At 45.4% G+C, this 17,106-nt stretch overlaps 1 protein-coding gene across 1 annotated transcript in view; it reads right to left on the reverse strand.

The window, feature by feature from the left end:
- Positions 1-10,153, reverse strand: part of adamtsl2 (ADAMTS like 2) — a 19,594-nt gene extending 9,441 nt beyond the window's left edge. Inside the window, exons 1-10 of the mRNA XM_022768126.1 lie at positions 10,137-10,153; positions 9,953-10,058; positions 7,179-7,318; positions 6,069-6,144; positions 5,826-5,928; positions 4,907-5,052; positions 4,010-4,133; positions 3,285-3,365; positions 3,013-3,188; positions 1,580-1,883 (exon numbers count right to left, since the gene is read on the reverse strand). Coding sequence (XP_022623847.1) covers positions 1,580-1,883; positions 3,013-3,188; positions 3,285-3,365; positions 4,010-4,133; positions 4,907-5,052; positions 5,826-5,928; positions 6,069-6,144; positions 7,179-7,318; positions 9,953-10,058; positions 10,137-10,153 — 1,273 coding nt within the window. The remainder of the gene's footprint in view (positions 1-1,579; positions 1,884-3,012; positions 3,189-3,284; positions 3,366-4,009; positions 4,134-4,906; positions 5,053-5,825; positions 5,929-6,068; positions 6,145-7,178; positions 7,319-9,952; positions 10,059-10,136) is intronic.
- Between the last annotated feature and the right edge of the window lie 6,953 nt (positions 10,154-17,106).

Below are 17,106 nucleotides of genomic sequence, written 5' to 3' on the forward strand. Positions count from 1 at the left end.
TTGTTTTTTTTTTAAAAGGAGAAAAACACCACGAAACGCTGAATTTTTCATCCGCCGCTGATCTTCTTTATGTGTCCGCACCATGAATAATGCACAGCTCCAACGGGCCGTCGCACACACGTCAGGGAGAAGAGAGCGGGACGGTGGAGCGGGTTCAAAATCTGACCCATTTTGTCTCGTCTGCCGATGAACCGGCTTCTGATTCACTCTCTTCCTCTCTGTTCCGGCCCAGGAAACAGACACCTACCATCTTATCATCTTATGTATTCACATGTCAGCTGATGAGTCCGAATGAATTACAGAACAATTCTTCCTGGTGCTTGTTTTGATTTTATGTCAGTCATGTTGTTCTCTCTTCTCTTCAGGCTCACACACGTCATTATTTAGCACAAACTGCGACACTCCTGGTGTTAATTAGCACTAATCTTCATTATGTGGTGTCATGGCGGTTGTGGTAAACACCAAAGCTTTTCCATACGGACATGAAATATGTGACATATACTGTGTCCCTACATCAGGAGGGATGTCGGCCTGTGCGTCTCCTATAAGGGGAAATATCATCAAATATACAGAAACACAAACATGAAGATATAAGTTTATAACATATATGAAATACACATAGTAAAGTTTGTATCTATATCATGAATCTTTATATATTATAAGATGTTGCAGCCATATATGTTAATGATATGTTTTAATTTATATATGTAACAACATATTTATTCTATATGTTTATATGATCCATCGTTGCAGTGTGATGACAGAAGGACGTGTTTTAATATGTTCATGTGACAATCATGAACAAACAGCATCGATTTAAACTTCAGATCTTCATCAGTCCAAAAGCAGGAGGCAGAGCGTGTGACGGGTCATCAGACCTGGACACCTTGTGGAGCGGCGCTGTCGGAGCCCACAGCTCCGGTTTGTTCTAAATAAGAAGCTTATTAGCTTAAGTTCATTGGGCCTCAGTCACCAACCATTCGGAAGAAGAAATTTCTTCTTAAAACCCACTTACGCACTTTTTTACGAAGACTCAAACAGAATCTACGCACACTCAAGAGTCTCTTACGCATTTACTGCATTTTCTTCTGTTCCACAGTTATCTGATATTATATTATTTAAATTACAATTAAATTTTTGTCATTTAAAATATTGTTATTTTACAAAGCATTATGGTCTTTTAAAATAAATGAACGCTACATTAAGACCAAATGGCTCGTTAGCGTCTCACTTCCTGCAGCAGTTCCTCCACTTCACAACCACTAAAGGTCCTTTTGCCTTTTGATTCCGTCTTTGTGACGTCTGTGTGAGTCTGCACACGACCCTTCAGTCTCACGACCTTTCTTCACCTACTCTCCTCAGGGCCGCCTGGCACACGCTTTGCATTAACGAACATACTTGTTTAAGAACATACTGAAGAACACTGTGTTTGTCTGCGCGTGTGACTCAGGTGAAGATCAGATCACATCTTAGGAAAACTTTATGCAGAAATCCAGGTCGTTCCAAAGCGTTCACTGTCTCTGTTCTCACTCTGTGTTGATATGTGAATTGTGAGGCTTGTTTTAAACTCTGGTCCCACCTGTAAATTTTGGGGCAGCTGCTCCGTCCTGGTCGCAGTCGATGGCCGCCGTCTCCTCATACACCTCATTGGTCTCTTGGCCCTTCTGCCCGTCTCCACCCGCCGGCTCCAGCGGGCCCTGAGGGGCCGCCTGGTCGTAGATACTGCTGTTAGGGGACAGCAGAGTCCCCATCTCCACGGACACCTCACCGGCTGACGTGTCAGACCCGGTGTAGACAGGCGGAGGTGGGATGGGCGGCAGCGAGTCCCGGAGGACGGTGTACTCGTAGGTGATGTACGGGGTGCGACCGTTCTGGTTCCACACCTGAGTGAAGAGAGGAGAGACACAAAACCAGGACCAGATCAGCTGGTTTCACATCAACACTTCTACACACCAAAGACTTTGACCTCATGTTTAATCTTTCTGTATTTAAATCTGGACTTAAAACATCAAAACGTTCATGTTGTCATGCAGCGAACTTGGTTTGGCCGACCGGGTTCGGTGTTACACGCCGGGCACCTTCGCTCACAAACGCTGCAACGGCCCAAAACACTAACATTAGGGCAAATTCAGAAATCATGCAGCTTCAAAAACACATAGAAAAACACAAAAACAAATACAAGAACGGAAACGTGCTACAAATGAAAAAAACTACAAAGACAAAAACACATGTGCAACAGAAAACACGCTGCAGAGCCAGACAGCACCCGGTTAGAGCTGCAGGCCTGGACTCGGACTCACCGCTGCGTCTGCGTTTCACTTACATCTCCGTCATTTTCACTGTTATAAAGGAGACGATACTCACAGTCTCAGCTGCTCCATCACTGCTTTAATCACACATGAGCAGCTTGTTGCCAGGAAATATTTTGGCAGCCCTCCCCCCTCCTCCCCCTCATGAGTCAGCAGTCTTTGTCAGAGTGACCTTTACTGGGTTTAGGAGTTAACAGCAGCAGCCTAAAGCTTAAATTCTTGGGCTTCTTAATTTACAATTATCCAACGAGGCCTGCCAAGACCAACACAACAACTCTGCCTTTGTTTCTGGAGTTTAAAGGGTTTTGGAGAATCAGTTGAATATTAGGGAGCAATGAGGAGTTTGTTTGTGCCACTCATACACGTGCACATGGCAGGCGGGCGCAGGTCAGGGGTCAAACGTCTCCTTCACAGGATGTGACACGTCCAACGACTGTCACACTAAACTCACTACAGCTGCTACGAGTGGATTGAACTGGACAACAAAATCATATCTGTCAGATCAGATCTCAAAGACAGCAGGAATCTTTCCTGACACACACATTGTTGGTCCAACAGAAAGAGCTTTTTCTGGTGTTTACTCTTTTACTTGAGAATAAAAGGAGATAATTTAATATTTGTTCAAAAATAAGTATGAATTCTGAAATTTGAGAAAAGAGGTGAGTGAGGAGTGAGTGGATTAAAGTGAGAGAGGAGTTTGTACCAGAATATTGATGGCCTGGTCGATGGGGCCTTTGGCGACGATGTACTCGATCCCGGTCTCGTACACGTCCATGGGCCGGCGGTACTTGAAGACGGTTCCAGCGGCGTGGAAGTTCTGGGGACTGTCCACCTTGTAGGCTCCGTTAAAGAAGAAGTTTCCCGCCTGGTCGGTCACAGCTGAGGAACGACGCCGACAGCAGACATTTAAAGAGAGAGTTCGCTGCTGCACAGTTGTGAGTTTAGAGCATGACGAGAGGAAGTACGTCCACCTACCCAGAACATCGGCCGACTTCTTCCTCTCAATGATCTGGATGTCCCATGATCCCTCAGGGATTTGAGTGATGAAAGAGTAACCTTGACGACAGGAAACAAGAAGCGGTGGTGAAAGGTCTTACTTCTCCAATCAGAAACACGCACACACACGCATTTTTTTTTCATTTTAACATTTAAGAAAAAACCAAACAAGTGACTTTGGGAATCGTCTTGTCGGCCTCTCGTCCTGTTATAATATATTTGTCTGTTCTGTTTATTATTGGCAATAAAACAAATGAACTGTGTCTGTTTTGACTGAAGGTAGGTCTATGTTCTATGCTAAACAAAACTGTGATAAATATTATCAAATAAATAAATAATAATATCATATTATTGTAAAACAATGCATATCTTCAGAATACTAAGCTTATTGAGACAAAAATTAAAAGTTAATGAGTGAAATTTAATTGAATGTAACAAGTTACAAGCGTCCGCAGGTTTGGGGTCAGTTACAACATCTGAATTCTTCCATTCAAATAAATATTGTGAATGATTCTTCGTATGTGACTGAGAGAAATGTAAAAACTGACTCCCTCTTCCTCTAATCCTTGTGCCTTTTTATTTTTTATTAGTTTTTTTATATTACATCCTTAATCATCTTAGTCAATTTCATTTCCATTTTCCTAAAACATAACTGAATGATATAAAACATAAATCCAGGCACGAAGAGACAGAACTGAACTCACCCAGCGTCGTGGCGCCGCGGCGGAAGTTTCCCGTGACTCTGCTGCAGCTGCTGCCGTCGCCCTGACACACGCCGCACTTATCCAAGGTGTTGGAGGAAAACAGAACCCCGTCACATCCGATTGGCTGAGCAGCAAAAAGCAGGAAGTGGAAGTACAGAGAATGACATTTTAAAAAAGGAATGCGATGATGGAGAAGCAGTGAATATTTTCTACCATGAGATCGGATCATTTTGGAAGGTGATAAAAAGATCAAGTGAGACAGGAAGTGATTCATCTTGAGGAGAATGTGTCGAGTCTCTGTATCGCTGACTCATTCATCACAGCTCCTACATGTCGTGTTTTTACATTCGGATTCACGGACAGACTTCCTGGTGTCGTGCATCCGCTGCAATTCTGAAAAGGATCAAGCGTTCGCAACACAAACACAAACAGACAGTCGCTCTGTTTCCCGCACTCTGTTTCACCCTCGTCACACAGACGCTCAGAGAGGAACGTGAGTAATGTGCAACAACAGAGCTGATGGAGGTTGACAGGACGGGGCGCCAGGTTAAATCCTGAGTCAGAAAACTTCACTGCAGGAGACGTATGTAGCTGCTGTGTACAAAAAACAATCTGTCAAAACTTTAGAGTTACAAACCAAAACAGCAGCCATGTCAATATGTAATAAAACTGAATCACTAGACAATGTGAAGAAGACAGAGCAGAGTGTCTTCACAGTGTTTCATCGCACTGGGATGATCGCCGTCTCTTTTTCTTTTGACTGGATTTTCGGCGTTTGCAGCATTTGATCGTCACGTTGTGGGAATGAATTAAATCATCTCAGCCTCCACGGCAGCCAGCGTCCAGGCTGAAACTGAGAGGAAGTAAGAAACAAAGTAAATAAGGAGCTGGACTCACCTCGCACTTACCGTCCACGCAGACGCCGCGGTAGCTGCTGTACTTGCAGGAAGTGCCATCCCGCGCCGTCACCATCAGCTGCCTCTGGCCGTCCGTCGTGGTGCAGTGGAGGTCGCACGGGTTACTGGAGATGTGAACGTAGTCGTCTAGAGAGGAGCACAGGTCAAAGGTCACTGATACTGCACTGTTTCTACTTTTACCTGCATGTTCCTAATTGTTACTCTGACGGACGCTCACACTGCCGCTGTTCTTCTGCTGGTTCCTGCTGCGACTGTCTCACTACAGGTGAATGTTTCCGCGTCACGTTTACAGCAGACGAAGAGCAAGGACTCCACATGCACACAGTCATTGGACTCATTGTCAATGAATGAAATGTTGGAGCTTGTTGGAGTCAAGCTCCTCGTGTCTCGCCTGCGTCTCACTTCTCACCTTTGTGTCGTTGTCTGACACGCTTGGACTCTTCACCTGGCTGGCTTTTATTTGTTAGTGTAGACGGTGACTGATAAGAGTTGGGATGGAGGGATGAAATACAGGTGGAGGACGAGAGGAGATGAATTGGGTAAAATGCAAAGAGAGAGTAGAGTACGGTGGCCCTGAGAGCTCAAAGCACTGCAGCTTAAGGAAACACATGCAAACAGAACACAAACAAGCTCAGAAAAGAAGTGTTTCCAGGGGACACTAAAAACTGCGCCCCAGCCTGGTTCATCACTTTTTAGAGTCCCCTGGAAACACTTCTGTTGTTGTCTGAGCTACTTGCGGCACTTTTTCTGAACTTTTTTGTCTGTTATCAGATAATAACAATATTTGCTTTAAACATACAAAAGATGGCGCTGGTGTCAGAGCACGCTGCGGCTCAGACTTCGTTCACCTCCGGTCTGTTTACTGGGGGAAAGAGAGGCTGTTTTATGAGTGTTATTACCAGGATACAGAGGTTTCCACTGGTAGTTCCTCCCATTGTAAAGCTGCGAGTTGAAGGACCAGCACTGCTCCTCTCTGAAGCTCCGCCCTGTGGGAGGACACTCCTGCAGGACGCAGAGAGACAGCGTTTGTCAGGGATGGTTTTCTCAGCCTCAGTCCTCTGCTGTCAGGAGTCTGTCACACCTGAGCTGTGTTTGCTTTCGTACAGAGGTGAGATGACGCGATGGGAAAGTGTGTGACTCACTTTAGTGTTGCAGAGGTGATATTTCTTGGCAGTTCCTGTGCAGGTCATGTTGTCCTTCCCAGCAGTGACTTTCTTTCTTTGGACACAAAACAAACAATTAAAGAGTTAACGAGAAAAACAATAATATTCAGGATAATTCAACATGATGAATCCACTAACCTGCGAAACAAATCTACAATTTAAGAGAACACGCAGGTCAATGTTCAAGTTCCACTTCATATCAGTTTATATTCTGTTTCCTGAAAAATAATCCAGTATATTTATGATGTGATGCATGTGTGTGCACGTAGAAGGTGCATGATCACACACACACGCATTAATGGTGTGTGCTTGTGCATGTATGTGTGTATCCAGGAATATTACAGTATAACAGTGTAAGTGGGTGAATGGCAGTTACATGTAAAACAACAACCCTAACCTTTATGGTTAAAGGAGTTAGAACATCTGGAGAACTACGTTTCTCTGTCGTCTGACCCAGAGAAGATTGATGAGTGTTGTATCAATAGATCTCGCTCTGGGACTTTTCACAGTCAGATGCTCCGTGTGAGACACACACTGCAGATCGGGAGGCTACACAGACGTCCCATCACAATGTTATTACTATGGCAACTAGAGACCATCGCAGCGGCCGCAACGCCTGTCAACACGCTGACCTCATGACCCCTCGGTACTCGTGGTTCAGACCACGCCCATCTTTGATACACACCTGGAGAGTTCAGTGACTGTGTCTTGCAGGTTGTGGCGTTGTCGTGGTGACAAAGAGAGAGACACATAAACACCTGCCAATATATTAAAAATGACCTCTGTGGTCGTTACTGCCATGATGTCACACACACACACACACACACACACACACACACACACACACACACACACACACACACACACACACACACAGCAGGCCTGTCACAGCTGGTGCCACGCTGTTAATGGCTGTCACTGATGTTCAAGTCTGTTCACTAATTAGCAGCAAGATGTTTGCGGTGGAAAAGAAAGTTGATCAAGAGATCAGAGAGTGTTGCAGGCAAAAAGCTAAATGTTCAGTTTATGAAAGGGGTGTGTGTGTGTGTGTGTGTGTGTGTGTGTGTGTGTGCGCGCAGACTGACTGACCTCTGTTTGAGGCAGTGTCTCTCCTGTGACATCACTCCTCCTCCACAGGTACGAGTGCAGGCTGTCCACTTGGCCCACTCCCCCCACCAGTACGTGGTCACCTCCAGCTCCTCCTCCAGACTGTTGGAGGCCACACCGTCCTCCTGCACACACACACACACACACACACACACACACACACACACACACACACACACACACACACAAACAAACCTTAATCTTTATAAACTTTATATCCAGGGGAAACTTCAATGCTCTCTCTGGTCAGAGCGGGGCCGACCCAACATGTCCATATGGTTTGGTAGCAGCATGTGGTCTTTCTACAGCAGCTAAAATACAAATGACAAAGGGAGAAGTGAAGCTGGAGCACTTTGTGTTCATAATTCACAGTTTAAAGCTCCATATTTTCTTCTTCTTCTGTGTTTTATTTGAAGTTTTGATCCATCAGAAGATATAAAAAACATCTCAGTGTAGTTTTACATCTCCTCTCTCAGGCTTCTCTCTGCAGCTCTAGTAACAACAGGTCGGTGAGCCAATCAGAAGAGAGGAGGCTCTGAGCCTCTCTTCTGATTGGCTGACTGTTTTCTGAGTGATCCAATAAAAATATAGCAGATTTCAGGTAAAAACACTCAGAGAAACCAAATCCTGTAAAGGTTTGGATGGTGGGTCCAGGGGGGCGGGGCTTGGTGACTGCTTTGTTGTGACATCCAAAAGTTCCAGAAGTCCTGACGGCTGGTTTTAAGGCTCAGTTTCTGAATACAGGCTGTGTGCATTTCTCTGTGGACTGAGGCTTTGATACTTTCACAGTATTAATATAGAAGCTAGAGCTGATCTATAATCACACTACACATGGACACAGACCTTTACACTGGAGGAGCTTTAAGCGAACCACAATGTGGACTTGTAGAGACCACCTCTTGAGGTTTCCAGTGCGTTTGAAGCGAGACGAACTGAGACCAGTCGTGGCAGAAACGCTAGTAGTAGCTGTAATAGCATGTTTGGGAGTGATACGCAAACAGCAGCAGCAGAAGTCGAGTCAGTACAAGCCTCTGTCCAGTATTTGTTGTATCAGTAACATCAGCAGCAGTAGTTGTAATAGTTTCAGTGGCTCTCTGGTTCCACTGTATAAAAGACCGGACCGTCAGAACAGACTGCGTCAGAACCAAACAGAGTCACGGTAAACGGACGTCAGAGGGTTTTGTACTGGAGCTCCAACGTGTGAAGAACATTTCACACATTCCTGATGTGCAGGAGCAGCATTAATTCAGGCCGATGGCTGCGTCCCTTCATTCAGACAGATTCATCAGAGTGACCGCTGGAATGTGCGCTGAACTCCTTGTAAAGGTGCGAGAGACACTGGAAATACCAGACAGAGAGCGTAAGTGGGAGAGAGACGGGGGGAGATAGATGGACACAGAGAGACAGAGAGAAGAAGAGAGCGACCACGAGAGAGTCAGGGACGATCAATCTGTTCATCACACGGCTCAGATTACCACCTTATAATATTTGTAAGATTTTTATTTTATTTTTTTAACCCTTTTTTGATCTGTTTTACTAAAAGTCTTTTTTTTTTAAAGAAAGCTTTGGACAAAGGCTCCACAGCTGTGACAGGTCCAGTCAACCCTCACTGAAGGAAGAAAAATAAAAGCGGCGATGGCGTGAGTCGGACAGGTGGGTCGGTGCAGCGTCAGCAGTAATGTGGCCACTGAGCCGGAAGGCAAAGCTTTCCATTCACACGTCCATCTACATTCCAACCCTCGGCTATTGTCGTGAGCTTTGTGTTGAGGCCGAGTGAATGAGATCGTGAATACCAGCGGCCTTAGAGATAAGGTGACGAGCTCAGACACCTGGAGCAGTGGCGGTAGTGGTGGTTCGATAAGGACGCCTCCCTTTGGAGGTTTTCCCCGGGCGCGTCCGACTCGTAGGAGACCCCGAGGTCTGGCGACGCCTCGGGATCCCCCAGGAGGAGCTGGGAAACCTGCTGCCGCCGCGACCCGGCGGAAAACAGAAGGAAAAGCTGAACAACATATAAATTAGAAAAGGACAGAAAAAATATTTAACTTATTTAAAGTACAGAAAGTAATTCTGTGCATTAAAACCTTCAGGTGCTACAATATAAAATAAGTTGTTTGTCAATAGATTTGTTGGATTTTGGTCACATGTTCAAATGTCAACGTCAAGCTGTCGTCAGAATCCCTTCCTGTCACCTGACGTCACAACCTACATTCAGCCAGACTTCAGCACCGGTGATTAACGGTCAAACTGTGACGTCCGGTCCAGCAGAAGATTATCAGAGAGAGCTATTTGAACACCAGCCGGGGCCAGAGGTTAGCTCCTCGCAGCACTGAGGATACTTCAACACCTGCTGGGCCCCTCGGGTCCTGAGCACGCCACCACTGCTGAACACCGACAACACGAGGGGAGAGTGTGTTCGAACTGCCTCTGGTGATTTACGTCACAGCTGAAGACGTGTTAGTGCGCTTGAGTTATTATATACACCTATTCCCTTTAACTGACTTATTTTCTTTTAATTTAATTTAATTTTCAGCCAAATTTATCCCAGTTTTAACTTGTAACATTTCGACGTCTTTGACCAAAATCACCAAAACAGTATTCAAAATCACATCAAATTAACATCAGAATACTCTGGTGTCATCACGGTCTAGTCTTGATTGTTAGACAACCACTAACACAACAACTCCCTGCACACAGACCGTATTTTAGCGTCTTTTAGTGTTCTTCATTAGCGGCGTGTTCTCCCGTGTGTTGTGTACCTGCAGCCCCCTGGTGGACAGGTTCCCCACAGACACCGCCAGCGTCAGGAAACCCAGCAGGACCACACCCGTCTCCCTGCATTGTTCCCATGACCTCACCCTCATCCTGGTGGATCAGAGACAGAGAGAAAGAAAAACAACAGGTTTAATATGTGCACAAGAGAAAGAAACACGTGTCTGGTACCAGAGGTTCCCGGTCATCGCTGCAGCTGCTCGAACTCTGACCTCTACCGTATGTAGTTACTGAATTTGAAGGATTAAATGTAGAAAACATCCCATAAACCACCAGTTCTTAACCTGTGGGCCGTGAGGGTTTTGTAAGTGGGCCACAAATCAGCTGTAAAACAGTACAATTTTGGTGAAAAGACGTAATTATATAAGAAAAAAACTGAAAAAATAAATGTTTTTAAAATGAAATGATCTTTAAAAACATAAAAAAAATATTTAAAATGTTTATTTTCCTGGTATTCTGTTGTATTATCTACCGCTGTGATTGTGTCATTGATAGAAACCACACTGTGTAACTTGTATTGCTGTGCGCTAAAAGATTCACTTTTCATCCACTGAAAAAAAAGAGTATTAAAATGGAAATGTGGTTAGCAACAGGAAGAATTAAGAGACAGATGGTTGAATCGACAAGTGATATTATTTGGCCCTCGTATCGTTTGCGTTCAGAAGTGGGCCGCCAACATTTTTGAGAAGTTCAAGTTGGAAAAGGTTGGGAAGCACTGCCACGAACTATACTATAAACTTCTGCAGTAAACGACTCGGCCTGTCGGCGCGTTTTTAAAAACCATCAGGATAACTTATAAAAACGCAGAGTATACGCTGAATGAATCTGCCTCTTGCGATGAAAGACAATCAACAGAACAGGAACCGTCGACCTCTCGAGCGCTCAACACTCAGACCAACATCATGTCCACGTGACGGGTTTTCACCAAACACGGAGCAGCCAGCGTGATGATTAATGGAGGGAGTGTGGGCCAGAAACCCGTCTGTGTGTGGAAGCAGCCGGTGATGAGTCTTTAACAAAGGCTGAAGGGTTTTGAAGGGAAATATCACGACCGCTAATGAGCTCTCGTGGCATTAAAAACCCCACGTCCAGGCACTTACGTGAATTGCGGATGAAAGCAGATTGCTGAGACGTGTGTCTTCTCAGCTTCCAAACCCACAGAAGGGCCTGGAGTTGGATTCTTTTTTTTTTTTTTAACGCCACGAGAACACATTTGCGGTCGTAATATTTCCTTTCTGACTCTTCGGTGAAATCCTTCGCCTCCCAGAACATCTGTGGTTGTTTAACGGGGGTGGGGGTGGGGGTACCTGAAGTTCTGCTCTGACCCAAGATTCAAAAGCACATAGCAGCAATTACAGCACACACACACTCACACACTCACACACACACCAGCACTTACTGATGTGCAGAGTGCAGCTCCTGCACCTCGCTGACCTTACACTACAAAATTCACATTTTTGGTGTCCCGGCGCAAAACATTTTCTGTGCTGAGATATTTCATCTCTCCGCTGTTACAAGGTAAAGATCTTACACGATTGACACAACAATTCAAAAACAGACGAGAAACAACACGGTGCGCTTCAAGGAAAAAGTTCAACACTGTGAGAAATGAGCTCGTTTGCATTTTTACATACAATTAGATGAGAAAACGTATCACGCTCAAGTCATGTGCATTAAGTCTGGATAGCTGTGTCCCAGTTCAGGGGACACATCCTTCGGAGGACGCCGTTTCACGAAGGTGCGGCCGTCGTAGACCACGAAGGCCGAACAGGAAGGAGACTGGTCTACGGAGAATTCTCGCTTTGCATCACCAGCTGCGCCCAAACCTTTAGGCCAGGAGCACACAGGAGGCGTGGCACGTGCAGAACATCTTGGGATTCATTTAGGCGCCCATGTTAATGGGTTGGAGGACGCACACTGCGTCGCGTGAGCTAGCGATTCGGCGTCTCGCCTATTTTTCACACGTGACGCAGTTCCCACCAAAAATAGACAGATCAAAGACCTGATGATGTCATACTGACGTCATATCAGCAACGTTACATCATTACATAACACTGACATCTTCACTATCGTTTCAACGTCTCAGCTGAATCTGATAGAGACGTAAAAAAATATAAATATATTTTTTAAACATTTTAGCAGCTGTATGTGGTGATTGATGGATTTTTGTGACGTTTTCTGTGAAAAATAAATCAAAAATTAATTTAGAATAGAAAGAAATCTAACATTCAAGTAGCCTGTAAACTCTACGTAGAGATATAGAGCTGACAAGTGTGTTCCCGTTGCGTTACATGTAACTTGACTTTTTAAGCCCCTTGGTTTTAACAGTTGTACCGTTAGCTGTTGCACTGAGCCGAAACCCAATACTTTAATTTAAAAGTGTAATCCTCAGTCTCTCTGTCAGTGCTGTTTGCTGACATATTATTTTCATTAGCAGGAAGCAATGAACCTTTGGATGTGTTGGGTCACGAAGGATCCACCGGTTGGAAAAGGAGGACGCCTGAAGAATACAGGGATACGGGACACAGCTCATGATTAACCCAGCTTCGCATGAAGACTGGAAACAGCTGGAAAACAGCTAACCTGGCTCTGTCCAAAGTTCAAATATGCACCTAGCAACACCTCTGAAGCTCTAATTTGTTTTACTTTTGTTCTTTTGATTGTTCCTGATTCCTCAAGCTGTTTCTCCACAGCCCTTCACACTGTGTCTCCCTGCAGGGATTCTTCCTCTGTCTTACAGCATCCTACATAAACAGAGTCAGGGTGTTTATAAAGCTCTCACCTGTCTCACATTATTGCCTTAACTGCATTAGAGTTGTGTGTTGTGAGTGCGTACGAAGCTGGTAGCTGAAAGATGTTCTGGATTACAGCATCAGGTGAACTCTGCTTCAGATGGAACCCAGTGTGCGCTGTCAGGGCTCCAAGCACGTCAGAGCTAAACAACGGCACGGCAGGCGAAGGGCATTTTCTCAGACAATGCACACTCACGCCAAAACCAGCGTGCCGGCGGCAGGTATTTGAATGTGCTGGCAGCCCGTGTTGGCGCTGGCAGGTGGAGGGTGACACAGACAGGCTGTTGAGAGGCCACAGGTGTTGGGAGACGGGAGTTGGACAGCAGAGGGGCCCATGTAAAAGTTAAACAAGCCTCAGTGTGCTGGAAGGACGAAGGTAAGTTTCCTAGGACTTAACACAGGTAGGCCTTTGTCTGGCTGGGCTATATGAAGGCAGCAGACTATAAGGAAATGTAGATGTCTGTCTGTGGCGGCTGACATGAACAGGCACAGACACACAGGAAAAGGAGGGTACTGAAAACCTCTGCAGTTGTATATAGGAGCTTAATGACTCAAAGAAGCCTTTGATTTAGAGAGGGCCGTCTGCAGAGTGGCGGCTCTGAAAAAACGTCTATCTCGCTCCTTTGTGGCGCTTTGGATTCAGAGCGACGCCACAACTCCAGAAACAAAACGAAAAGAAAAAAAACACATCCCTCGAAATTTCTTTTTTTTCTTTTTTCGAACCACTCCTGCAGCATAATCCAATTTCTTTTGTCAATTTATCTGATCAGTTTGTTCCAAATGTTCTCGTATTTTCACCAAAATATCGCTCACGATGACTTTTATCGTACAAAACTATCTCACATTTATGAATACAGGATTGAACATCAGGGAAAAGAAGATGCCGTCACATTTGAACTATCTATTATTCTATCTATGAACTGAACTGATCAGCAGATGAGTAGCAGCAGCTGTCCGGGCCTCTCGTTGTCTGTTTTTGTTTTTCACTGGAGTAAAGTATAAAACTAGTGGAAAAACATTCTCATACACTTCTTCTGACACTTTGAGCTTTAATGCTCGGGCTTTAAAGAAGGATTCAAACACCAGGCGACCCATGTTGTGATGAGTCTCAGTCCCTCTCTGCATCAGGAATGTGGCTTTAAACAGACACAAGCACATGCACAAATATATACGTGCACACTGTAAATGCAGCGAGCTAAAACTTCAGGGAAACTCTCTTGGTTGCAATGTCTGAATCAGCAGATTTGAGGGGGGTTGAATGATATCAGGAGGCTTTGTGCTGCACATATACACGCACATATACTTACACACACACACACACACACACACACACACACACACACACAGACAGAGCTTCTAGGAAAGGGCTCATAGTACATCCCGTGTCCTCAGGTCCAGTTAGGCAGCCTTGTTAAAATAAGCAAACAGCTCGTCTCGCCCTGTTTGCAGTCTGGCTTTCTCTGGCACTAAATATTGGTGACAGGTGTCTTAAAGCAGGCGCAGCAGCACCTGGACTTCATTATCCAACCAGACACAGCTGGAGCCCAGCCAGCTGCCAAACACACACACACACACACACACACACACACACACACACAGAGGAGACGGACACTCAGTCAGACACAGCTACACATGTGTATACACTCAGCCAGTGGCGTGACTCGAGTGCGCACACACACACGTAGGCCACCGCGCACGAGCCATGTGCACGTACAGGTATGCGAACGCCCTCGCGTGAATGTGTATACACACACACACACACACACACACACACACACACACACAGCCATACACTGTCTCTCACTGTGAGTGTTGTTCGCACAGAGACTCTCTCTCTGCCGCTAACACACACACACACACACACACACACACACACACACACACACACACACACACACACACATTCACATTTATACGACTGTACTTGAAAGGACCGTCAATATAAAACTTTCGCCATCACACGACTGCCATCACACGACCCTCATCACAGACACCTGAAGTCCAAACTTCAACCTAAAACTAAGCTGCTGTCCTCATATGGCCCCTCGACGGTGTAGACAACCCAGAATGCATCACTTTGAAACACCCAGTCTTCCGCCGCCATGTCCACTTTGCTACGATGTCCCTCTGGTCCACCTGCCTTATTTTGCCTCATCATCTCACCACAGTGTCTCTACTTTGGTCGACCGTCCTCGTTTGGCTGAAACACCCTTATTTTGACACAAAGTCCCCACTTTGTCAAAATGCTTTTATTTTGACACATACATCATAATTTTGCCCGAATGTTTTGAATGGTGTCCTCACTCAGCATCAACCTCCGAGGCTGAAACATGAAGCATCAACACTGAATTAGCAACAACTGCAGTTCCTCTAATGGCCACTAGAGTCTGGCTCCAACAGTGAGTCAGTCCCCATAGACTCCAACTTTACAGCAGAAATAAACATGTTTACAGCCTGGTACAAAAACTGTTTTGGTCTCTAGAGCTAATTTCCTCCTTCATGACACCTGTTTATATAACTCACCTGTTTACATTTTATTAAGGACTACAGTTATGGAGGATAGTGGGCGTGGCCTCTTTGAGTGACAGGTGGGTGAGCGTATGCTTTCCACAAACCGGCATTAACCGAAGTCTCGGCTCCACACACGCCCCTCCTCTTTGCCCATTTTTGGATTAGCTGGGAGTTAGGGGGCGGAGTCAGGCACTGCCAAGATTGCAACGGCGTGGCAGCTAACTCTGAGCTTCAGAAACCTGTGGGCGACGTCACCGAGGCGACGTCCATCTTTATTTACAGTCCTCACTTTGCCACAGTGTTCTCAATTTGCCTAAGTGCCCTCTCCTAAATGAAACTCTTTTATTTTGGCGTAATGCCCTCACTTTGACACAGAGTCATCACTTTGCTGTAATGTCCCCACTTTGCCAGAGAAGTCTTCACTACGCTGAAACCTCCTCACTTCACCACAATGTCCTCGCTTTGCCTCAGAGTGTCCTGATTTGACAGAGTGTCGTTAAACCGTTGAAACATCCTCTTTGCCACAATATCCTCACCGAACACAGTCTGGTCCTCGCAGAGGAGTAGAAGTATAAGAGCACACAAACACCCAAGATCATGCACACATAGAGAAACACACCCAAAATTTTCTGCATCTTTCCATGCTCTCTCTCTCTCTCTCTCTCTCTCTCTCACACACACACACACATACACACACAATCACACACCAGCCGTTGCCTCTTGCTCATCCAGACAGGGTCTTCCTCCTCCTTCCTCCTCCCCTCTGCTGTCGCTTCCCAGCCAGCCGGGCAGGGCAGGCCCTCAGGACAAAAGTAAACACAGTCCCCCTCGTCCTCCCCGTCTCTCCCCCCTCCCTCACCTCTGTGCCGTCCCCGCCCTGACGACCCCCTGGGGCCCCTCGCCTCGCTGTCTTGTTTTTGTAGCGCTGGCAGCCTCCGCAGACAGACAGCAGTAGTCTGTCCCCGGCAGGACTGTGCTGGAGCGGAGCGGTCAGACCGATACACCGGGCCAATACTGGCTCCTTATTATCTAACACTGGAGAGCAGCCAGACACCTGTGATATGAGTATCAGCTCTACTTATATCATCATTTAAATGAAAATGCTGCGCAGGTTTACAATACGTTTGCGCCTAAATGATGAGTCAGTTATCCAGTAGCAGACAGACAATTAATCAAAAACTTTGATTATGGATTAATTGTTTAATTCATCTCCTGGATTTTGTTGCTCGCTTCTATTTGACACACCTGGAAAGTGAATCTCTTATTTTGGACTGGAAAAGAAATGTGAAAACCATTTATTTATTTTTAAAGTTATCAACAGATTCATTGATAATAAAAATGAATTTAAACAAACATTAGTTGCAGCTCTACAGACAGGTGTCACTGTGTCCGTCCTCACAACCACCTGCTGATCAATATGAAGCTGTTGATTTTGAATATTGCTCCTGTGCACATCGACAGCGTGACTTATTCAGCGCTGATCAACAGCGTATTTCCTGCAGAGGACCGACATATTGTGACCCACTGAGAAATATTAATATCACGTTGCCATGACAGCTGAGTATTAGAATATTGATCTGTAGACATTCATCTATGATGCAGTAAATGCAACTGTAAACAGACCGCATTTGTAAAACACACACACACACACACACACACACACACACACACACACACACACACACACAGAGATGCCTGCAAGCTTGGGCTGAAAGATATGCAAGGAAAAACAAAAGATTATATAACATTTCAGTTATTTTGGCGAGTGGGATTTTTGCTGGGGTCTGTAAACCAGCGTGTTCATATGATTCATGCTGCATTCATCATAATAATAATTT

This window comes from Seriola dumerili, unplaced genomic scaffold (genome assembly GCF_002260705.1).
Source record: "Seriola dumerili isolate Sdu_G_001 unplaced genomic scaffold, Sdu_1.0 BDQW01001417.1, whole genome shotgun sequence".
Classification (NCBI taxonomy): Eukaryota; Metazoa; Chordata; class Actinopteri; order Carangiformes; family Carangidae; genus Seriola; species Seriola dumerili.